The following is a 25,917-nucleotide window of genomic DNA, read 5'->3' as shown; positions in this document are numbered from 1 at the left end:
AAATAAAGAAAATGTTGTGGACATTTTATTATGAAAATGACTTTTTTATGTTACCCAGTAAGACTTTTTGTGTTGATTTCCTTACAGAGAACCAACAAAGGATCTATCACCTTGTGCTCATGACCTTGAGGTTACATAGGATGTCTCTATGTGATGCTCGTCCCCTGGCTTTTCTTTTTCACTCTCTGTTTTGGCAGTCCTACTGACCATGGTTATGTTTGAAATCTCCCATTTTGTATTTGTCTGTATCAGACAGTTGGTTTGCATCACAACTAATAGAGATCTCATTACGAAAGTTAATCAAGAGAGTCCAGAGCATCTGCCTTTATCCCAATAACCTGAACACTCTAGGGAAGAAGCTTTTTCATGCTTGGTGTTAAGTCCCATTGCCTCAGGTGCAAGACCAGTCTGGTTCAAGACCACACAGAGATGGGAAAGCACAAAGATCTTGGTCTTGCCTTGCTCCTACACTTTAGCTTTGGTAAGGCAATCTTAAGTACAGTAGCAGCTGATGTCAAGCCAACAAAAAGAGAATCTCCTTATGAGTAGCAGATGTAGTAATCACGTCAGCGTTCTGCTTGTAGCCATAGATCTACAGTGCAAGCACTGTTAATCAAACATGAAGCCAGAAAAAAACTGCATTATTGCTACATAAGTACTGCATCAGTCAACGATGGTTGTGAATCACAGGTAGACTGTTGATCCAGTTCAGTTAGATTTTTGGACGTTGCATTTTTCGATTCAAATCAATAGCACAAAGCCGTCCAAAGCTGTTATATGTTATTTACACTAATAAAAGTGTCAGATCCTGATTCTAAGAAACACTGAAATGTTGTGTTTTTTTTCTGTTGCCAATTGTTTAAAGGTCACGTCTCATGAAAAGTGATCATATTTTTTTCCTGACAAACTTCTGCACCATACTTCAGTCCAGTAGGTAGCGTAGTAAATTGAGAAGAAGAAAATAAAATATTTGTTGAAGTGTGCAAATAATGTGGTATATTTAAATATTTATTTAAATTGACCAAAAAAAAAAAAATAGATTAAGTCGACTGCAAAGTCACATAGCCCTAGTGCAAACTTTGTTATTTTTGATAGTCTAGATATACCAGTAATAAAGTTTTATTAACAAGCATGTAATGGATTGGAGCTCTATATTTGACATTTTTTATATTAATTTCTTCAACTCCCCACAAGCATAGTACTGAAGGAAACATAATTAACAACATCAGGAGGTAGAACAAGCCCGTTCTTTACATTATAAATGTAACCACTTTACTCTGGCGGACATTGTTTTGAAATTGATACATATTTAAAAGGGATCACATGTTTTATATAATACATGGCGAAAGAATTTATGGTCACAATACTCAACAATTTAGCTGGGCTGTTGAAATACTTTAACAAGATTGGTGTGATATGATGAGGTGGAGGACCAGTGCTCATTCTGAAAGCGTATCGACCCTTGGAAAGGCTGTTCTTCACCACTGATGTAAAATTCTGACTGCAGGAATCAAAGTGCTTTTCACTGTACTGATGATAAAAGAGAGCAGGGTTTGTTTATGCCAGGAGCCTGAGAGCCTGCCAGTCCTAGCCAACCTCAAAGTGAATATTCAGCCATTGTTTAAGTCCAGAATTCTAAAAGCAAGGCAAGCAACAGTTAAGTATGTGAAAAATATGTATACAGCAAGTTATAAACTGGTTTAAAATACTGCGTTGTTTTTTAGAGGTTATGCAGAGTTGATATTGGCTTTGGTAAAAATAATGAGGTCATCGAATATTTACAAAAATAGTAGAAGACAATTGTATAAGGACCAACGAAAAGAAAAGAAATGAAAAGAAAATGCAATTAAATGTGCAAACCTAAGGCTTGTCAAACAGCCTGGATTTTAAACCAAGCAAGCAGTTGCACATAAGATCTAACCAGGTGTTTTAGGCTGCTTTCATTAATGTGCTCTTGAGGTTACTATGATAAACCCCAACAGAGTAATTGGTCATCTTCCCATCTACACCAAAACATAACCTTAATCTTCTGATGGCTCTGCAAATGAAAAAAAGGCCAAGGTGATTTCCATGTAACTTGGACCTGGAGTTTTCCTGTTTTCTCATCGCTAGTACTAGTAGTGTAGTCGAGTCACACGTACTGTATAGACTATAGATCGTTTGCAATCACATGGCTACCATATTACAGTATCAATCACAACATTGGATGCAAAAGCATACTTAACTGACTTTAGGCTACTACCTACTTTTCTTGATAATTATGCTCAAAGTAGCCAAAAAAAACACACAAAAGGATTACCTGGTGATTATCTGATTACCTACTGCATTACCTGATGCTTTGCCACACAGACAAGAGAGTAACCTAGCAAATGAGATCTTCTGTCCTGCTGATTTTTTTTCATGTATAGTCACATTGTGATTATTCAAACGAGCAACAAGTGCATGATGGGTAAAGAAGGTAATAAGGACATTCATTTTGTAAGGATATTCTTGTTGCAAATGAGAATTGATATACAAACAAGGCAATACAGTATTACCTAACATGTACATTTCAAGTTTCCCAATTAATAGATAATGAACTTGGCTAGGAACTTGTTTCAAACACCAATAAGGGCCCATGATAAGGGGTTAGAGAGGGATTTGGGATTCAGCCTTAAGGTAGAAGCTAGTTGGCCTGGCTCCATTTTTGGTATAGAAAAATGAATCATGTACTATTTCTTCAGTCAGTTTTTCTTGGGCTTGGGTCTTGTACTATTGGTCTGGTGTCAAAAAGCTCCAATGCTGTATTTGCGAAGGAGAAAGCCATCCAGCCACTTCACCATGTGATTTCAGGACTGTCACTAGGATCTGCTGGCTTTTTTTGGAAATATCTTGCTTTAGATATTTGATCATGACCTGTTCTAGGAAAGAGCCACCTTGTGTTGCCCACTCCATCTGCTGTTGTGGTCTTTAAATAATGAGCTAAGACATAAATGTGTCACATATTTTACTCTTATCTCAGACAGAAGGAGGCGAATGTTTAATGCTTTAATAATGATTCGAGTACAGGGTTTCTGCATCTGTCATTAAAGGAAGTACTGTACGCCCGTCTATTAATCAAGTTGCAGATTCCAAATGTTCTTAAGAAAAAAAATTTAACAAAAAAAAAACAGACATCTTACTGTATGCACTCACATGGGCTGATCTACCACAAAACAGATTAAGCTTTTGTCTAGCCAACTTTGATAAAGGTTTCAAACTTTAGCCATAATTGTAGCCTTGAACATGTGCACTTCTGCTGATTTCCACTTTAAATTTTCTTCTTCATTGCCAAGTTACCAGCATTGTCTGCTGATGTGGCCATCAAGTCCAGAAATGAACTGCTGGAACTGATTACTGAAACACATTAGAGTCTGTTTCTGAATTCTGTTTGGCCTCGGTGAACTATGCACTTTTAATTCACTGTTGCATTTCTACTAACAGGTCTTACATTTGATCCATGTCTGATGAAAGTTCCTCATCTTCTGCCTATTTTTGCTCCTGATGCTGCACCACAACAAAGGAAGCTTACCTTTGTCTTCACAGTGGACTCTGCAGGAATGCTTTTAGCTTACTATTTTGCCATAGCTGCACGGTGTTATTGGAAGGTGCTTAAGAGAAGATAATAATTTCATATCCCGGATGGAATGTTTTACAGATGGACAATGACATTTTGCTGCAGTTACGGAAGGCTTTGTAACTCCTTGGCTTAGATTTTCAGGTTTTAAATTATGTGGACATCCATCATGTCCATCAGGGTGGCGTTCTCAAAAAAATGAATATATGAATGTGTATATGCATAAGTGCCCTGTTCTGGACTGGCATCCCATCTAGGGTTAAATGGCTTACATCTGAAATGCTGGCCTCCCAGGAACTCCTTTCGTGGCCCAAACATGTGCAAATAGCTTTGACCAAGGTTAGGATTATATGGGAGATCTGGCAATAACTCCCAGCCACATTCCTGTAATGTGCATGTAGTGCTCATGAATGACAGTGTGTTCAGTTTCCACAAAAAGATGCATCTCTTCTGCAAGTGGGCGACAAGTTATCCATCGACAAGTTATCCATTGGCTCAGGATTGTCATTCACAGATATACAGCATTCTGAAAAAAACGCTTTCACGATTCAAATGTTTTACTGCGACTAAGAGTCTCATCACCATACTGTGCTGTCTTGTGTAAATGTCAAATAGTTTGACGCATTCATTCACAAAAAAAAATCCTGGTTTCACTTAAACTCCCCTCATACATTTTAGCAAAGACCATCTTTACAAATTGTTTGACCCTACTTGTTGTTCAATGCAATTTTTGGCTTTTTACTACAATATATATCTAGCATCCTTAATCACAGTGGACAAAATGGCATTGCTGATGCTTTTTACCCTTGCTTTTGTGACAAAACCCAACAAACTATATGGACAACGATGAGATGAAAACAAATAGACTGTATTAAGTGCACCTACACAAACTAGCATATACATTAGCACAGAAAAGCATATGCCATGAAGTTAAGCCGACATTAAACAGCGAGCCTTAATCTTGGCTCTGAGTTACATTACGATTCACTGATCTGTCATATTTCTGGGCTGCTGAGATCAGTTTCACCATTTTATAGTCAAAGGTTTCTTTATATTTCAACAGCAAGGGAGAAAGGACATCGAAAAATCCTTGTACTCAATCTGCAATCTTGTTACTTAACCAAAATGTGTAACTATTTTAAAAACAGCATCATTTAATTACACTATAACCATCCTTGCATGAAATAGGACTGCTTGCAAAAAAAAAAAGGAAAGAACATAAAAACGCAGTGTGTGTGACTGAGCAAGTACTTATCGTTTATTACAGAATCCTGTCACTGCTGTTGAGCATTAAAGCTAATCGGTCTTAGATTGCACATTATCACTGTTAACCATATGGTATGCACCATATGCACACGCAACTAAACAAGCTGTTTTGGTGGAATGAGGGCACTATAATGTTGAAATGGCTTATTTTGAATCAGTTAAACAAGCTGCACTCATGCATGTACGAAACAGTTCTACACCAGACTATTTAAGTTTTTGGGGGGACGGCAAATTAGAAACAATACTTAAATGGTTTTCTATAAAGCTTTATGTGCTTGGTTCATTTTATCTAATGGAAGATTTAAGAATGGGAATAGAACTGAAAATTTAGACAATTAAACAAGTAAAATTCAGACATAACACATTTATATACATACATTTAGGCATTTGGCAGACGCTCTTATCCAGAGCGACTTACATTTTTATCTCATTATACATGTGAGCAATTGAGGGTTAAGGGCCTTGCTCAAGGGCCCAACAGTGGCAACTTGGTGGTTGTGAGGTTTGAACCTGGGATCTTCCGAACCGTAGTCCAATGCCTTAACCACTGAGCTACCCCTGGCCCACATACATCACCTCCCTTGTGCCACCTCAGAGCATGACGACACAAGCCCTCTTGGGGTGGTCTATTTAGGTGGTCTGTGTTGTGGGGTTAAGCCTCCGTTGATTGGACTTGTTTGTCCGGGTCACTCCATTTGTTGGATTGAGATCTGGGACGTTCGGAGTAGCCTTGGCCTCTTTGGTTGCGGAACCCCATACACTGAGGTGGCAGGCTGTGGTGCATTGGGTGTTCTGGTGCCTTTTTATTGTGACCAGCACATATCTGGGAAGTTTGGAGTAGCCTCGGGTTCTTTGTTTGCAGGACCCCGTTCACTGAGGTTGCAGGCTGTGGTGCACTGGGTGCCTTTTTATTGTGGCCAGCACAGACTTTTTTTCAGTAAGTTATGCTTTATTATTGTTGTAGTATTAGACAGAACAATCTGACCTTTGGTTCGCACGGGTATGGGTGATCCTTGGGTGCTCATGTTCCTGTAACCAGGTTAATGGTTTAATTGCATTTAAAAATTGTTCTATTTCTCATGGAAGCGCCAGGAAGGCGCTGGACTACACCTCCCACTGGTATATCGGCCGAAGGGACATGGCCAACCACTGAAAGTGGCTCTCTAGCCCTGTCCAGACCAACGGACAAGAATTTAGCCCTCGTAAAGCAAGTGTGCCAATCAGAACACTACAATCAATAACATACCAGCACTGCCTAAACAAGAGGCCAACAAAGCAGAATCCCCAGCAAAGCCAGAAGACAAGAAGGAGGCATCATGTGTCTAGCCAGCCTCTGTCTCTAACACTGACCTGCTGAGAACGTTTATCTACCTCACTCGCCTGTTGATAGCCTTGCCTTTTTGCCTGACTCAGGACCTCGTGCCACTTCACCACTCTTCTGGCGGGCATCGCTCCACTGCTTTGCACAGGGAACTTTGATGGAAGATAGTTCCAACTATCTTGGAAGTGTAATCGTCCTCAAACGTCATGGTTTGGTACATTCAGTAGAGTAAAGTGGAAAAAAAGGGCACAATAAAAAGACATGAATGCACACTTTCCTTGTCAAGTACTCCTGATTGGCTAATATATTGGTCAACTTTACTCCTTTTGTTTCATCCACTTGTCTTTGCCCGTTGCTACTGTAGTTCATCGGAAAACCAAAATGTTCCCGAACAAAAGACATGAGCAATATTCGTGAAGAATGAAAACAAGTACTTTGTGTTTTAAATTATTTCATTTACTATTTTCATTTCAACTAAACGCAAATTTTAAAAATGAAACCTTATTTTATTTACATTTTATATTATTTACATTTCGGTCGACTGACTATACTGTAAGTGCCTAAGATCATAACATGCACAACACGAACTAAAGCCCTGTACCGAAAGGTAGGTAATAGATACTCGCACTATTACATCCCTATTCACAACCGACATCAATCCCCCCGTTTGCTTCATGGGGTCAGATGCCCTGGTTTCTAATGACTGTCCAGGACCCTCATGGGACTTTATTTGTTGTGCGTTGGGAGTTGGATCTTGGCTCTAGGAAGGCCCTGTACGTACACCTGGTTTTTCACTTTAGCTGCATTCTAAGTAGCCTGAACTTAGTTCCATGCGATTTAGACTGCACGGAAAATCAGCCATATTAAGTACAATTTCAAACCACTGGGAGCGAAACTGGTCAGTTCACTTTGCCAGAAGTAGACTTGTTAAATTTTCCCATCAGTCATTGCTCCTCATTGAAGTGGGAGATAAAAATTCAGTTTAAAAATAATTTTATTTATTTATTTTCAGGATAACACAATATTAATATGGCACAATAAGAATTTGTAACCAAGATAATATAAAAAAAAAATGAATGTAATTAATGAGTACTTATTATTACATAGACTAGTTATCTGTATAAAATAATTATTTCTCCACACATCTTTTAATTTAATCAAATAATTGGTGCATACGTTATACACATTTAAATAGTATATGTTGCTAATCGTATCAGTTTTGTTTCAATAAATATTCAGTATTTAATTTCAGTAGTGTGTAATTTCCACAATAGCAGCAACAGATATCTGAGGTGCTTATGTTACCAGGGTAACGTACAGAGAAAGTGACGTATGTGCTGGTGGCGACAAAGGGTGTTCCGAATAGAGGGATTTTGTTGAAGGACGTTCCTTTAATCGACATTCTCTACACAGGGAGCATGAGAGAACCCTTTAAAGTGCTGTACACTGTGGAATGGAACACAGCCTGTGTCTTTGCCTTGCTTCTGTTGTGTTTAGCATGTTTTTATGCTTGCTTAAAGTCGTGATTACAGTTCACAGTCTAGTTCCTGTTCCTGTCAACAGTCTTTGTGTTTGCATCTATCTGTGCGCTTTATTCATATCATATACCTTTCTAGCTTTATCATTATTTTGTTATTATCTGGCTTCATGTAATTAATTTATAAAAATAAAAAAGAAAATATATGAATTTTATGTGCGATATAATAATAATAATAATAAAAGAAGAAGAAGACGAAGAAGAAGAAGAACGGAGAACATTTTATCTTAGTGGTTAGCACTGTCGCCTTGCACCTCCCGGGCCTGGGTTTGATTCCCGGACTAGGTCTGTGTGCATGGAGTTTGCATGTTATGCCCATGTTTGGTGGGTTTCCTTCCCACAGATTAGACTAACTGGCGTTCCCAAACTGCCTGCTGTATGTGAATGAACATGTATGTGTGTGTACCCTGCGATGGACTGGCACCCTGTCCAGGATGTACTCTGCCTTAAGTCTGGGCTCCAGGCCCTCAGCGACGATGAGTGGGTATAGACGATGAGTGGGTATCAGGAGGATCTTCAAGCATGAGGCGGGAATTTGCGTGACAGTTTTAAAATGAAAAAAAATTGACAGGGTTAGTGGAGCAATGGGACACAAATCAACACAAATGATGAATTATATCTTTAATTGCATCATCCTCATGGCATCCAAATAACTACATAGGAATCATGTACTGGACATTTCCTGTTACTTCATGTTTTTGGGCCTGGTTTCTGCCTCTCTGCTCTACATAAAGGCTGATAAACAGCGATGCCACTATGGCGTAGATGTTCTACCACATCAGGCAGATCCTGGGCCTGGGGTGATTAAGACGATGCTCAGCACACAGCCTAAGGGATCTTTAGGTCGACTGAGCAAGGACTAGTGGGAGCTAGCAGGGATAAGGGACAAGGAACAGGTCTGGAGTGAACAGGACAACGTTTCATCCAACGCGTGCACACTCTTCCTGCGTGCAGCTCCCCCACGGGCCTGAGCTCGCGCAGGCACTTGTCAAATGACTGTTTCCCAATTTGCTTTCATGAATATTAAGCAGGACATGACAGACAAAAAAAAGAGCCTGCCGTCTGTTCGTCTGTGATCTGTGTAGACAGATCGGCGCTCTGATGTTAACTGTGGGGGGTGTGTGGATGGGGGAGCTCTGATTCCCGTTGTCACATTCTAAACGGATGAACGTGAGCGGCTCGTTAAGAGCACGTAGAAACTGCAGTGCGTTGACTGGAGCTGGAGTTTGAGCTGCACAAACGAGTCTGTTAGTGAGATGCCAAAACGCAAATGGTAGAAGAAAACAACTACTTAGGCTACCACAAACCTCAAAGATAAAGAATGAGTGTTGCCTACAGGACTTCTAATTAGAACGCAAAACATTTTACAGTTTACTTTGAAAATATGATCTAATCAGTATCATAACCAGTATTATTTCAAAATCATGTTGTTGCTCCTGATTTTAACCCATGATAAGCACATTCTTATGGATTTAGCCTGTGTGAAGTCTTATCGGACTGTTTTTAATCAAACCAGTCAAATCCTGGTGTCCTCCAAAGAAAGGCCTATCAGTGAATTGTGAATAGAAATGAGATTAGGATGCTGAAACACCTTCAGTGTGAGGTCAAAAACCGTCTCTGTCAAGTCACAAAAAGGCTTTTATCAAGTGGCTCAAAGAAGACAGAAGAAGTCTATGAGCCCCGAGTCCGGACGAACTGGCTCTCTTTGGTTAATGTGAGCATCTTCACAAGTAAGTATCCGGTCTTCATTGGTGCCAGCGTGGATCAACAAGGGCCATTAGTGTGCACCAATTCGGCTCCGGATAGGGATGCGTTTCTCTCACCGCCAAGCCAGACTACTGCGGTTTCAGTGAAAGAGAGAAAGGAAGGCTTATTAGCTCCTCAGTGTCGCCTTTGTTGAGGTGCAGGTGCTGATTTCCATGTCTTTCGGGCACATCCGTCTGGTTTGACTTGCTAAGGCGAGTGCCCAGTCCACCTGTTTTTTTAACTGCAAATTCAGAACAGATTCCATCTTCGAACCCAATTTCAGGAGATTTGCAGTTATAATGATCATAAATAAATGTTAAAGGTAGTCTCGTTAAAGTTAAACATGCTAATGTCCCAACATACTGATGTAATAACCAGGGTGTGTATATGTGCATGCCTGTTATATCTATATCGAAGTTCATCTTGAAGAAAATGTATTGTATTGAGGTAATGAGCTTAAGGAGGACATTCTCCAGGAAGGATGTCAGTAATTACTTGGGCAAATTTGTAGGTTGTGGCCAAAAATACATGCACACACAACAAAGCCACCCTTTAATAATGTAAACAATCAAAATCTGTTTTGTAATATATCAACAGATTTTTATGCCATACAAAAAAGATTCTTCCGTCATAGCAGATAGCATAAAGCTGATATTATCCCCATCATCAATATGAATTCAGTCTGGAACATAAACTAAATTATATAACATCTCAAAAAAAAAAAAAAAACTCCAGCACCAAAAGTAAAAAAGGTGTAAAGCCTGTAACCCCATAACCTATTAAATCATACACAAAAAGCCCTTATAAGGTTATGTTGCATGGAACGTGACTATAGGGTTACGGTGCATGGTTTGGTAAAACTTGGTAGAGATAAAAACCCTTAGCCACATTGAGCTTCTACAGTATGTACTGTAGATATTACACGTGGATGTAATATGTTCCCATGCAGTGCTGTAGGCTCAGGTTGTTCTAGATGTACTTATCCAGAAATCTTATGTAAGCTCTTTAAAGATAACTCATAGTATCTAAGGTCATTGATGGCTTGTGCAAAGAACATCTTATCTTTCCTAACATATTGAAATAAAATGCACAGATATAGCTGATTTTGAAATTTAAATATCTAAGTCTTCTTGGCATTAATAAACAAAATACACTTACAGATAAGACATTTCTGTAATCCACAAAGTGTTCGCGTTTTTCTGAGAACCTGACTGAAATTACATGGTTAGGAGACATTTCTTTATCTGTTTAGAAAACTAGTTAAATTTATTTATTTATTTATTCATTTATTCAGGGCATCAATAAATTAAACACCAATAACAGAATTGAAAAGAACTGTCACTAACACTAGCACACTGAAAGTAAAATTATCCTACTATAAAATGTAAGACCTAAATAGAATTACACAATCATTTCTTACAGCAAATAATAACAATAATAAGGTTTATGAAATGTTTTCTAAATTCATAACTAATAATAAATTTAAACAGGTAAGAATAATAATTTTTTAAAAATGTAAAAAAAAAAAAAAAAAAGAATTAAAAAAAGAAAGAAAAAAAATCTTTCTTGCAGTATCTCAGCACAACACAGAATTAATTAAAAAACACAACTTAATACATATTAAATCCCGATTCCAGATAATGTTTATTAATGTGGGATATATTAAATGTTTCTTTCCTGTGAGATTGGAATAGACCCATTTTTAAGCTTACATGAAGTGTAAATTCTAAAGAAATGTCTGCTTTCCTTAAGAGAGAGATTAGATTGTTAGTCAATCTGAGGATGGACACCCCCAGAAAAAAAAAAAAAAGAAAAGAAAAATAGCTAGGACTCTTTAAATACCCTTCACTATTATTAAAATAATTAAGGTTAAGTTCAAAGAAAAGGTTTAAACCCAGTCACGACCTGGTCATCCTCAAACCAAAGTCTCCATACTCTTAAAGCTGACAACTAGCTGTTTATGTGACGTCATGGGAGTTAAGTCGTTATTTTTCTCAAAAAAGTGCCACATTAGTACAGGGAAAGTAATTCTGCCTGGCACGTGGAAGACCAACGAGTAATGTGCGACAGAAAGACTGTTTGACTGATCTGTTGTGACCCCTAACAAGAGCAACTCAAAACAGAACAACTTTTATCAAACAGATTCCCTGCACGCGCTTAATAGCAAGCAAGTTTTTACTTGAAAATAAATGCGGCTAAGATAAACCGTCCTGATTAAACTGATGTCCCAAACTGTTGTCCCAATGTCCAGACTGTAACCTGAAGTGACTTTTTATACACTGATAATTTCCCTTTAACTAAAAAGGTGAGTTTTCAGTTAAAGCTGAAGTTTAGTCTAATCTAGCTAACATAGCTAGCTAAGGTTTGCATAGAACAAAGGACTTTAAACGAACAGACTGTACATCTGAGTAAAGCTAGACAATTCAAGCTCTCATAACTTTTAAAATGCTGCAATGTGAACTAATTGGCTATTTGAGTTATTATTAGCAAATTAAAATAGATTCATGGAAATGAATAAAAATATGGTAATGTAGCACATTTCGTTTTGTTTTGCCAAACATTAAACCCATATTTCTCATCTCATCTGTCATCTGTCATTCACTGTCATAACATAACCAATTTCTTAACCAATTACTATCTTCTCTGTAATGAAATCATCTTAACCGCTTTCTTCTGACTATTTCACTAATTGGAATGAGGCCAACCTTTTCACTTACGCTACATTTACATTACAAGTCATACTGTTTATTTTTGTTTTTTTTGGTCAGATCGAATTTGCATGTCGTGGTAGTTCACATTCTTATTAACACGTGACTTTTTTCTGACTCTAATGTGGACGTGTATGTCCTCTGAAATGAAACACATGCACACATCAATGTCTTTGCTCACGCCATCTGGGTCAAAACACATCATATTTGTGCGACCACTCGTTTATTTCAAATGACGAAAATGACGGATGTGAGGCCTAAAAGAAGGAAAAAAGCCAGATGCCTCGCTGCAGCTATTTTAGCAGCTATTGCTAGAACTGCTAGAACTGACGTCAGTGAGCGCCCTAGGGATTCACAGAGGTAAAAAGTCACAGGAATTCCGAAGTACCCTTTCTCATTTAAGTCGCATGACCACATATAGGTTATTACCCGCTGCTCTAGGACCACATATGAAAATGATCCACAATATCAGATTTGTGCATTAACACCGACATATAAGATCCGTGTTATATTAGGCTAAAACTATTGGAATTGATTTATTTAGGCTGCTGATGTAAACGTGGTCTTAACTACATTTTAACTACTTACTTTCTTTAATTCAATAACACTCCACACATCCAGCTGATCATTCTCATAGCTCTTTTTTTATATAAAAAATATTAAAATATATATATATATACACACAGACACACATATCAAACTCTCTCTTTCTCTCTCTCTCTCTATCTCTCTCTCTCTCTCTCTATATATATATATATATATATATATATATATATATATATATCACACACGTCAACACCAGTAAGTCTACAGCTTTCGAGTGCCTCCTGTGTGCCCATTTTACAGCATTGCAGCTGTAGGGTCTTCAGCAGGAGACATAATGGCTGCCCCTTTTTTATACGGTCTTCCCCTCAACCTAGCTGTCCTCTAATCCCCTCTTCGTCTCCTCCGCTCGCTCTCCTTCAGTCCAACGCGCCTGTGAATTCTAGTTTGGACGAGAGGGGGACCAGCCAACCACGGAGACACAAATGTATTCAAAGCATTTAGTAGCCCGGATTAATCGAATTATAATTTAATCATCTGATCAAACAGCAATTAGCATAATCACTTCTGGGGAAAGGATGATAGAGAGGAGGAAGGAACACACGATAAACCTCGGGCAACTGGCGCTCTAATGAGACGTTTAACTGCGAAAACACACTTAAAATGTAACGTTTCGCTGCGATCCTCATCAGATGGTAATGTTTATTGAAGGATATTTGTAGAATATAATGCAAGGAGGTGAAGGATGATTTTGGATTTTGGCAGCTATGGCCATATTTTCAATTGTCCTCACATTAGAGGCAATCAGATGATTATGAACCTAAAATCATTAGGGACAACTCTATCATCTATATTCACTAGGGTTTCTTTTTCTTAATTTTTTCTTTGTTTGTGTCATATAAAAAGGATCACTGTAACGGGATAAAATGTTAAAAATAGACAGAATGAATAGACAGAATGAATGAATAATAAATTATAACTTTTAGTAAACAGTAAATAAAAGGTGGCACAGTGTTTCCCCACACTAGAAAGAGTTACTTACAACTAATTTACTGTCATTGTCGTTCGATGTTAACTGTTCCCATTAATAATTAATGTGTGTATGGCTGCACGAGTGAAAAGTGAGAACCGGAGTCATGTTCCTTGTGTGTTCAGGCATTCTGTTTCTAACTCTCATTCTGATTCTTATATAACTGATTTGGATTGACCAGTGCAAGAAATTGAAAAGCCTGTAGATTACACCTGATAATAAATTGATTATTATTGTGTATATACTGTATATATTTAAACTGAAATCTAAATGATTCAATAGGCTAGTGAGGTGCCTTAAACCTATGTGAAAATGATCAAAGGCTTCAAAATCAAAGCGTATAGCATCAAAGCATCAAATCACAAAAACGTTGCTTTTATGCTACACAGTTAACTGAACAAAAATCGAGGTCGCACTATGGACCTGGGCAGTTATTTAACCGCAAAAGCTTGCAATTTACCACAGGTAAGATATGTAAAGTCAGAAATTTATGTAAAGTTTGTTAATAATTGAATTTTTTATATACTGTATATAATTTTTGACTTGGCAAACATCCTTTTAATAAGATCATTTGTGCCTAGATAGATATGTTTAAATACAAAATGGTACACGTAAAGGTTAAATATCGCAGTTTAACCCCCTTAATTTTTGTCTAAAGAAAGTGTCACCCTGTTGGTTTTAGACTAAGCATTATACTATGTTGTTTTTTTGTGTTGACTTAAATCTTCTTGCTATTTTGATTTTGCAGGTCACACGAATTCACGCTAAGTCAGACACAGTCAGCACACAGTCAGCTAAAAAAAAATTTTTTTAATTATTTCATTCCAAGCATTAAAACAGAGCTATTTTTATTTTTTTTTAAATCTTGGAATATCTTGGCTTTTCATGTATTACTTGCATCTAAAAATACCAAAGTGTAAACATAACACCGAGGATTCACTGTGATTTTAGTCTCATTGAATTCATTTAAAGCTCAATAAATTAAACTTGAAAAGCAGAAAGGAGGCAAATCTTAAACGCAATCTAGCTCTAGTCTTTACCGCCTCTTCTATGATCTAAATGATCACACATAAATCCAGATTACTGAAGGTTTAGTTTATTAATTATTTTATAATAATGCAGTATTTGTTATGATTTTAGATATGAACTGGACTAGGAGTGAACTATAAGTTTTGGTTAAAAGAATGCTCAAAGTAATAAGCAAAGGTATAAGATAATTAACTTTTCATAAATAATGTGAATGTTTCATACTGTAATACTGTTATCTGTCTTTATTTTTGTAACAAACCTACAGTACATCTTTAGCTAATACATTTAAATGCATTTAAGAGGTTTTGGCAATTGGTGCATATACATGTATGTACTATATTTGTGTATAACCAGGCAGATCACCCGCTCTCAATGCCATGTGTATAATCTGACAAAAAGTGATAATTTTATTGATGCTCATGATGTAAGGTAAATAAGGCTGCTAATAAGGTTTAGAATAAATGAATACATGCAGTATAGAAAAACAATAGAAAACTGTGCTGATTTATTTTTTATTTTGCATTTAATCTTTTTTTTAATCCTGTTGATTATATAATGATTCATGAAGAAGGCAATATAACCAAAAACAGGATGAATTTAAAATGAATTAAAATATATATATATATTAATTTTACATTTAAAAAATAAATAAATATTTTTCTTTTAGCTTTAAAAATGTTTAGAGATTCCAGACATAAAATGCCTTTTACAGAGAAGATATCCTGTTTTTCTTTGCTTCATAAGAAAATTTATAAAACCAGAAACATTCTGCATACAGAAAATAATGTAACCAAACAGCAATTTCATGCCCTAATTGGTGTAAAAAATACCCAACCAATTCTAACATGTTCTCTAGTGCTGCACAGTTAATCGCATAAATATCGAACATGCAATATGGACATGTGCATATTATTATCACAAAAGCCTGCAATTTAAAGGTAAAGCCTGCATAGTCAAAAAATTATGTAAGGTTTGTCAGTAATTTAAGAATTTATATTTTTTAAAAACCTTTTAAACGTTTTTAAAAATACTGTATCATTGGATCTGTTATTTGCTTTCAGCCTCGAAAAATATCTTTTAGGAATCGAATACCTAAAGGTACGTTAAATAGTTCCATATCGCAGTTTAAATCGCGGTTGGAACATGTGTCTAAATAATCGCAATGTGATTTTTTTTTTTTTATCAAATCGAACAAACCCTAATGTTACCCGTTTCTTTAGCAAGGTTCTCCCTTATTCTTATTCCTTTTCTCTCCTTTAGTAAATCACTGATTTCCACTACAGCCATTAACCAAGCTAAGCCACCGAACAGGTCATGATAAGTGGATATTACGTAAATAACAAAGCAAACAATCCACTGATTGTCCAAACCTATAACTGAGACATCCTAATAATTGTTCATGGAGATCTAGTGCTGACTTCAAACAGTGGGATCTGTGGAAAAGACGAATGACACATGGTCGTACGCAAACAGCATGTCGAGCAAACACTGCAATAATTGATTTTAATCCAATTAGCCTGTGTAAGCTTTCCATCCAGCACCTGAATGAGGCCACGCTAACTTGGGAGAATCTTTAAATAGATAGAGGATTGAAAGGCATAAGACTTTCATGAGCACCTTGCAAAAACTTGAACAGATGGGCCCTTAATCAGCACAGTGGCTTAATTGCCCCCAGTAGATTAACTCCCACGAAACGCACTTCCAAGCAGCCAAATGGAGTCAAATTAGCGCTGGTGTTTTCCACCTGAAATTGTTCGCCGATATTAATTTCAAACCATTTTCAAAAAGCCTGTGTTATAGTACAGATTATTTATAGCTATTTCTACTTATTAACCTTTACTTATCTCATCAGGAACGAGATGCTGTCCGTACTGCATTGGATAATCTCCGATAACAACAACAGGGTATGTTTTCAGATTAGGATTAGGATTAGCGTGTGATTATAATCCACCGTTACTCTTCTTCCATTACTTATCTTACTGCAGCTTGGAACTGATACCATTTCAGCTGCAAATCTGGAACATCTTGGTGCCTGGGTTCCCCTCCCGAGACAGCGATTGTACCGTTTAATTGTACACATTCAAATTTGAACACACTTTGCCTGAAGCATTGCTCGGTGTTAAAGCAGGGGCAAATTCCCAAAGCTCCTGTAATGCGTCTATCAAAATTAGCATTGAGTACATTTTAGACTGACATATTTAAAAAAATAAATAAATCAGTGCAAGAAATCCACCCTGAAGTTAAACAGCAAAAGTTTAAAGGATTGATGGTTTAAAAAAAAAAACATCTCAATTAGAGCTAGGACAATGTATAAAAAATATATATATATTAGATTGTGATGAAATGTGAACACAAAAAGGATGATGATAAGTATTTCTGTGCTACAGTATAAATATGAATTGGTCTGGTCAGAGGAATGAAATATTTATTTTTAAAATGATTGTTAGTGTTTATAATTTTCCTGATTTTATGCATTGCATGCTCTATTTTCTACCACAGACAGCTTTATTTTTTATTTTATTTTTTAAATTTACAGCATAATTATTTTGTAGGATCTATTCGAACTTCTATTGATTAGTATAGCTAAATGCTGAAAGCAGATGTGGACGACATGTTACAGTTCAGACATCTTTCTGTTATTATGATAAATTACATCACAACATCTTTTCTGTTATAACCTGTCAGTTCCTTTTTTTTTACTTACAGCAACAAGCATCTTTATTTCCATCCATTGTCTGGATTTTTCTCCTCTTCCTTCTGAACTGAAAAATTTCTCGTTTTTTTTTTTTTTTTTTACATGTACGGTTTTTCAATGTTCGCAAAAACAAAAAAAAATCATGACACATGTCATATTTTTCCATAAACGTGGAACAGCTATACATAAACGTGCTATTTTTGCTACATTGCCCAGCTCTGACTGACAGCACTGTTTGTGATTCCACACCATTCCACCTTCATGCTACTTATACCAACAAACAGAAATTAAAAAAACTATCTGAGCAGTCTTTGGTCATGAAGAAAAATGTTGTGTAATGTATATCACGAATTATCTGATTACTCACATTTAGTTTTTTTTTTACTCTGATTTTATTATGACCAGGCAGTGCAGAGATAAAAGCTCTACATGTACATTGCACTTCTAGGATCATTCTCGCTATGGCCTTATTTGATGAAACACCCAGCCATGGCATTCATAATGGAGGTTTCCATAGAGACAGGCCAAGGAGCATGTGCAACCTTGTAGAGATCTAGAATTTTCTAGAATAGGCTTGATCCACAAAAAAAATAAGAAAACAGGCCAGCTTCTAAGAGCAAGCTGACAATACATTATAGCATAAGAAATGGAAAATCATTGCTTATACATTATTCCTGATAACGAGACTTATCCTAATTATCAACCTGTTTCAAACACTTTATTCTGAAGATGTGTTAAACACACACACACAAACACAACCTTTTTAGCAGGCATTGTGGGAACACACTTCACACTGGTTACTGCTGGAAAAATAGGAACACACCATGATGTACAGAATGTACAAACAGACAAGGGCTCACATGACTCTCATCCCGCTGTCTAACCTGGTGTATGATGAATAATCTGTCCTTATTGGTCTTTTATGAGATTCAGCAGCTGAGGCAGGGGAATACAGAGGCACTGTTTTTTTTTTCCTTCACATTTTTGCAGTTAATATACCACACAATGCGAGCAGATATACAACCCAATGCTACTGTCCCAAAAGACAGCCGCCATGTCCATGTCCGTATCCGTATCCACATCCGCAGCCATATCTTTTTCATTTACACCAAAATCTGATTTCACTTTCAATCTCTTCAAACCCACCGTCATTTGGCTACATGGTATTTTTTTCCCGAGGCTGCATAGTAACCTCCATTCTGCAACGTTTGTGTGTAATTTTTCAAGGAGACTCCCTCCTTTGGTCTCTGTACACACCCAACCATGTTTATACCCACTGACCATCGGTTGCAGATAGACAAAAAAAAATAATCACCACATTCTATTTCCTTCGCCAATATAATATTTGATTTTTTGTTAAAAGTCGTGCAATGCATAAGATTCTGCCTTTTAATTCGACACTGCATGCATACACACACACACACACACACACACACACAATTGGTCCTGAATGCAGGGGTACTATATATATAACTAACACACACCCAGACAAAAACACGTATTTAACCATTTTTTTCCAGTCTTAGTCCTATTTCACCTCATTTTAACTTGCTAAAAAAATGGCTCGTAAAATTACAGTTTTATTGATCTACGACCTTGTGTTATGTCTTGATTAATTATCTATAAGAAGCTTGAAAATGACAAAATGTGTGTTTTTCCACAAGGATTAGATTGTGCATGCATAAGCCATTTTATGTACATGTATATAGGTAGGATAGACATACGCACACCTTTTACAAATAGCAAAGCGACATTGCTTTAAACAAGAAGTCTTTTTTTTTATTATCCATATCATGATTTAGTGATTACTTACACACAGAATGCAAGATTTTTTTCACCCCATCAGCTGAAATGGTAGACTCGGCATTATTAATATGTACATTATATAGCAATTATTAGCAGACAGTTTTGCTGCTTAAAAAAAAATACATAGGAAATGCAAGGACTTGAAAGAATGTAATGAACTTCATACTAGTGGGAATGGCTGAGGGAGGACAGGACAGCAGACACGCCATGCGTGGGGAAGGCACCGGCCAGGCCGCTACACCATGCTTTTTTTTTTTTTTTTTCCAATTTAAATAAAATGTTTCTCCGAAATCTCAACGCATCATCAAATACCATCTAAATCACTTAAGGTGTTAAACAGGAGCTCGGGTCCATTAACGCGCCATCGAGCGGAAAGTGAATGGCAGGAAACGCGCAACCTGTGTAATTAGCGCCAAATCCCCCCTAGAAGACGCTCTCTCTGTGTGTGTGTGTGTGTGTGTGTCGGGTAGACAGTAATTAGAGCTGCAGTTGAGGTTGTGGCTGCTTTAAATTTAGATTATTAAACGAATATGGTGGAACACCTATTATTACTCGTTATTGATCATTTCTTATGCTAATCAACCCTAATTGAGATTAAGTCTTAATTAGGTTTCATATAATGAGATTTTTTTTTTTATGAAGAATAAATAAATGTGACCAACCATTTGAGATGCTCTGGAGAAAGAGAAATGCAAATATCCACATGCCCCGCTCCGTTCAATCCCCAGCCTATGCTTCCTCTTCGCACTCCGCTCACTTTCTCCACTGTTGTTTGTGTTTGTTTGTTTGTTTGTTTGTTCGTTCGTTTGTTGCCACTTCTCTAGGCCGATGGTATGGTAAGATTCGGTCTGGTTCTCTTCGTGTGCTATCTTTTTCGCGCGCGCTGGGCACGAGCGTCGTGCGTCGTGCGCTTCCGCGATCCAGTCGTGTGTAGTCCCGGGTTTGTCCTGCGCGCGCGGCTTGCGACGCGGAGTCTGAGTCCCAGTCCGGGTCGGAGTCGGAGTCCGGGTCGTTCAGTGGCAAAAACGTCTCTGCGCCAGGAGAAACGCAAAGGGGGAAAGAAAACTCGGAAACAACACCAAGAGGCAAGAAGACGCACTCCTGCGCGTCATTGAAATGAAAACCAAACCGGGTGGGGGCGGAAAGGAAAAAAAGCCAAACGCATTTAAAGGAAAAATTAAAACAAGCATGTGTGGGATGTGGAAGAAGATAAATAAATCATAGTTTGTTTGTTTGTTTGTTTTTTTCTTTTATAAAGGGGAAAATAGGGGAAAATAAAATAAACCAAATCCGGATAAAAGCAGAAGCGGCGGGAGAGAGCGAGCGGTCGCAGGATGCCGAACTCAGACCATCTTCACGCGCCTCTCGCCGTCCCGCAGGCTACACGCACGCGCATGCATCTCCTCCCGCATCCGCTTTAATCGCCTTGGCTTCTGCTGCGCTCGCGCTCTCGGGCTCACAGCATCACGGGTAAGAAAGCTCCTTCCTCTCTCCTCTTCCTCCACGGCCCGCTCATCCCTCCCATAGCGCCTTAAAGGAGCCGAGGTGCCCGCCTCCCGCGCGCGCAAAAAAAAAAAAAAAACAGCAAAGGTAGAGAGAGAGAGAGAGAGAGAGAGGAGATCAGTGCCGCACCTGAACTAATGATGTGCAGGTCTAATTGCTTAATGAGCACTGATAAGGACATGCGGGATTACTTGGGAGTATTCTAACCAATCCAACCTCAACACCTGACTCACCTCCTCACCAAGTGCTTCTTGTGGATTAAAAAAAAATACTGGATGGGTTAGAAATGGAAACCACGAATATGTGCAGGGACACTAAATCATACCAAAATTTCTCTTCTGCAGTTTTTAGAGCTGGGTTATGTTACTGCATTATGAAAAGCTCCAGTAATAAGTTTACGCTCAGAATTAAAAGACAGAAAAAGCATGCAGCTCCTGGAGCCACATTTTTATCTGTATTTTCCCTGAAAAATCACAATTAAAGTGACTGTAAACAATCATTTGTAATCTGTCATGAGGAAAGAATGAAAATGGTTTAAAAATCAAGCTTGGTTTTTAGATAAATATAAATTATTTTGTGATTTCTTTTTTTTTAATGAATATATGTGGCTAAAGGGTGGTCATAATGTTATGACTAATTAGTGGATTAGTGGTTAGCACTGTCGCCTTGCACCTCCAGCGTCTGGGTTTAGTTCCCACCTCGAGTCTGCATTGAGTTTGCATGTTCTCCCTGTGCTTGGTGGGTTTTCTCGGGGTACTCCAGTTTCCTCCAACAGTCGAGAACATGCAGGTTAGGCTAATTGGCCTTCCCAAATTGCCTGTAGTGTGTGCCCTGCTATAGATTGGCACCCCATCCAGGGTGTACCCCACGTCGTGACCTAAATCTCCTAGGATAGTCTCCAGGCCCCTCGCGACCGTGGATAAAGCGGAATAGGCGGTGAGTAAGAGATCGAATTAAAGAAAAGTGACAAAAAATGTTTTGCTGTGACAGGCTGCAAAGTGCCTAAATTTATTATTTAAAAATTGCTTGTTTATGGAACAACCACAGCAGCAACCTCATTTCGCCTCTTATCTGTTCCAATCACTCAGCATTCAGCGTCATCAGTATACAATATCTGTTATCATCTGAACCTGTTTCTCACTGGTTCATGCCTTATGTTAGATGTTTGTTAAGTGTGAATGATTTATAGGTTACTGAGTGTATAAAACTGGTCAGGTACACGGTCTGGACTGGAAACGGACTGGGGCCAAGGGTAGCTCAGTGGTTAAGGCATTGGACTACAGTTCGGAAGATCCCAGGTTCAAACCCCACAACCACCAAGTCACCACTGTTGGGCCCTTGAGCAAGGCCCTTAACCCTCAACTGTTCAGATGTGTAATGAGATAAAAATCTTAGTCGCTCTAGATAAGCGCATCTGCCAAATGTCTAAATGTAAATTAGAACCAAAAACTGGTCGTGTGTGTGCCTGGTACCTGTGTGCTGCCAGTGATCCAGACTCTCTCTGCCCTCCTGACCTGTCTGACTCATGCTGGTTCCCGACTCTGGTTGGAGATTTCATTGCTTGGGATGCATGTGGTGACAGTTCCACTTGACCATGAAGATGGTCTTGGACTCGGCTGATGCAGACAGCTGTTTTCTTATGGCTTGTGACTGCAGTCAATCGATAGTTTAACTCAAATACTTCAACCCAAACCCCAATATCAACAAAACAACAAAAGGGAACTTCATACAGTATTTAACCACCTTTCCTGTGATACTAAACTTCCAGCCACTTAACACTTTGTGTGACTGCAGATGCTTTCTGATATCACCAAAATAAGGATGGGTTCCCTGTTGAGTCTGGTTCCTCTCAAAGTTTCCTCCTATTGCCATATCAGGGAGCTTTTCCCTTTCCACCATCGGCCTCTGCTTGCTCATTAGTAACTGATAATTTGGATTCATACATATTTTCTTACACTTTTCAAGCTCATTTCCCTAATTTTCTTTTTAATTCTGTAAGAATGCTTTACAACATTGATTACTGTTAAAGGCGCTAAAATTTAATTAAATTTTATTGAGCACCCAGGAAATCCGCAACCATGAAAAATGCAGTTATACATACAGTATATGAATTAATTGTTCTATATTGAAAGCAAAGAGAGCGATCAGTTAACAGAGATTAGTTAATAAAAAAATCTAGTCTACTGTATATCTCTCTCACTCACTTATTGTCTATACCACTTATTATCTACTGGGTCACGGGAGGCCTGGAGCCTACTGTATCCCAGAGAACTTGGGTCACAAAATGGCGTACACCCTGAATGGGGTGCCAGCCCATTATGGGAAATCAGAGTAACCAGAGGAAACCCACCAAGCATGGTTAGAACATGCAAATTCCACACACACACAGATGAGTAACAGGAAAATTAACCTTGTCCCTGGAAGGTAAACGCCACAGTGATACCACCCTAATCTCACATTTTAAATTATGTACTGATAAACACAGATGAAAACTAGATAAAAAAAAAACAGCTCATAGCTTGTTTCAGTGCAGAGTTGACTTGAGTGTAGATGTACACCTCACCGTACCTGTGGGAAATTTACTTCAGCTCTGTTCTCCATAGGGAGACACAGTTTCTTTTAGCAGGCCACCTGAGAGAGCAGAACCACATGGAAGGATGTGTCTACCTTTGAACACACAGTCAGCATACACAGAAAAACAACGGTGCAATAAGAAATGGGTTGTACCCTTGTGAATACCTGGAATATAGAGGAGTTTTGGAAAAACACCTATTGTAAGTTTCCGAGATGAGGTCCTTATCAAAATGAACTGAGGAAGGTCCTTATCAGAAGGACATTAAATTCATAAGCAATCGATTGTAGCGAAATCTAAGGATGTAAGAGGATTTGGGGAGAAATAGTACAACTACTGTGGCCTTTGTTAAAAATTCAGACAATTTTTAAATGAAAACTTTATAGGGAACGATATACTTTGGTGATTAAATGCGGGAGGGTTTGATGCTCAGTGCAGGAGCCATAAATTTGATGATATTGTTAGGGAGATTAGGGAGGTAGATATATTAATTATCAATTGTTCACTTATTTAGCTGTATTAGCACACACCTGCTAAAGGTAATATACAGTGGTGCGAAAAACTATTTGCCCCCTTCCTGATTTCTTATTCTTTTGCATGTTTGTCACACAAACTTGTTTCTGATCATCAAACACTTTTAACTATTAGTCAAAGATAACACAAGTAAACACAAAATGCAGTTTTTAAATGATGGTTTTTATTATTTAGGGAGAAAAAAAATTCAAACCTACATGGCCCTGTGTGAAAAAGTAATTGCCCCCTGAACCTAATACCTGGTTGGGCCACCCTTAGCAGCAATAACTGCAATCAAGTGTTTGCGATAACTTGCAACGAGTCTTTTACAGCGCTCTGGAGGAATTTTGGCCCACTCATCTTTGCAGAATTGTTGTAGTTCAGCTTTATTTGAGGGTTTTCTAGCATGAACCGCCTTTTTAAGGTCATGCCACAACATCTCAATAGGATTCAGGTCAGGACTTTGACTAGGCCGCTCCAAAGTCTTCATTTTGTTTTTCTTCAGCCATTCAGAGGTGGATTTGCTGGTGTGTTTTGGGTCATTGTCCTGCTGCAGCACCCAAGATCGCTTCAGCTTGAGTTGACGAACAGATGGCCGGACATTCTCCTTCAGGATTTTTTGGTAGACAGTAGAATTCATGGTTCCATTTATCACAGCAAGCCTTCCAGGTCCTGAAGCAGCAAAACAACCCCAGACCATCACACTACCACCACCATATTTTACTGTTGGTATGATGTTCTTTTTCTGAAATGCTGTGTTACTTTTACGCCAGATGTAACGGGACACCCACCTTCCAAAAAGTTAAACTTTTGTCTTGTCGGTCCACAAGGTATTTTCCCAAAAGTCTTGGCAATCATTGAGATGTTTTTTAGCAAAATTGAGACGAGCCTTAATGTTCTTTTTGCTTAAAAGTGGTTTGCGCCTTGGAAATCTGCCATGCGGGCCGTTTTTGCCCAGTCTCTTTCTTATGGTGGAGTCGTGAACACTGACCTTAATTGAGGCAAGTGAGGCCTGCAGTTCTTTAGATGTTGTCCTGGGGTCTTTTGTGGCCTCTCGGATGAGTTGTCTCTGCGCTCTTGGGGTAATTTTGGTCGGCTGGCCACTCCTGGAAAGGTTCACCACTGTTCCATGTTTTTGCCATTTGTGGATAATGGCTCTCACTGTGGTTCGCTGGAGTCCCAAAGCTTTAGAAATGGCTTTATAACCTTTACCAGACTGATAGATCTCAATTACTTTTGTTCTCATTTGTTCCTGATTTCTTTGGATCTTGGCATGATGTCTAGCTTTTGAGGTGCTTTTGGTCTACTTCTCTGTGTCAGGTAGCTCCTATTTAAGTGATTTCTTGATTGAAACAGGTGTGGCAGTAATCAGGCCTGGGGGTGACTACAGAAATTGAACTCAGGTGTGATAAACCACAGTTAAGTTATTTTTTAACAAGGGGGGCGATCACTTTTTCACACAGGGCCATGTAGGTTTGGATTTTTTTTCTCCCTAAATAATAAAAACCATCATTTAAAAACTGCATTTTGTGTTCAATTATGTTATCTTTGACTAATAGTTAACGGTTTCTGATGAGCAGAAACATTTAAGTGTGACAAACATGCAAAAGAATAAGAAATCAGGAAGGGGGCAAATAGTTTTTCACACCACTGTATAAAAAAAATACAGTACAATAAAATATTGTATACTGCCATGCCCAAAAAAGACACATCACACTGCTTTTTAAGAACATCTCCATCTAGTGCCAGAGAGAGCAAAGGTGAGTAGATTACACTTTGAGTTCCTGGAATATACCCGTGCCATCAGCGACAAAAAAAATCTATTAATGTGATAATCTGATCATTCAGTACATTCAGATTGTCAGCTGTTTTTTTTGTTTGTTTTTTTTGCCACATAGCGTTGCTGAGCCTAGACCTGACCAACAAAAGCAACCAGAGGCTTATACACAGGCACCATATTGCACATGATGGGTGGATCACTTCAAGTTCTTATCTTATTACCCTGCCAAGCCCATCCTTCTGAATAGGGTAAGTCTGGACATATCAAACCACA

General features: G+C 38.2%; 1 protein-coding gene across 2 annotated transcripts in view; it reads right to left on the bottom strand.

Moving 5' to 3' along the window:
* dscamb (Down syndrome cell adhesion molecule b) overlaps positions 1 to 21,113 on the bottom strand; it is a 143,714-nt gene extending 122,601 nt beyond the window's left edge. Inside the window, exon 1 of one of the 2 annotated variants that reach the window (XM_053486678.1) lies at positions 19,939 to 21,113. In XM_053486678.1, the coding sequence (XP_053342653.1) occupies positions 19,939 to 19,981 (43 nt within the window). In that variant the 5' untranslated portion in view covers positions 19,982 to 21,113. The remainder of the gene's footprint in view (positions 1 to 19,938) is intronic. The other variant, XM_053486677.1, reaches the window with a different exon arrangement.
* Positions 21,114 to 25,917: the final 4,804 nt, after the last annotated feature.

This window comes from Clarias gariepinus, chromosome 25 (genome assembly GCF_024256425.1).
Source record: "Clarias gariepinus isolate MV-2021 ecotype Netherlands chromosome 25, CGAR_prim_01v2, whole genome shotgun sequence".
NCBI classification, from domain to species: domain Eukaryota; kingdom Metazoa; phylum Chordata; class Actinopteri; order Siluriformes; family Clariidae; genus Clarias; species Clarias gariepinus.
The sequence above is the reverse complement of the archived record's forward strand: the minus strand, read 5'-3'. Positions and strand labels throughout refer to the sequence as shown.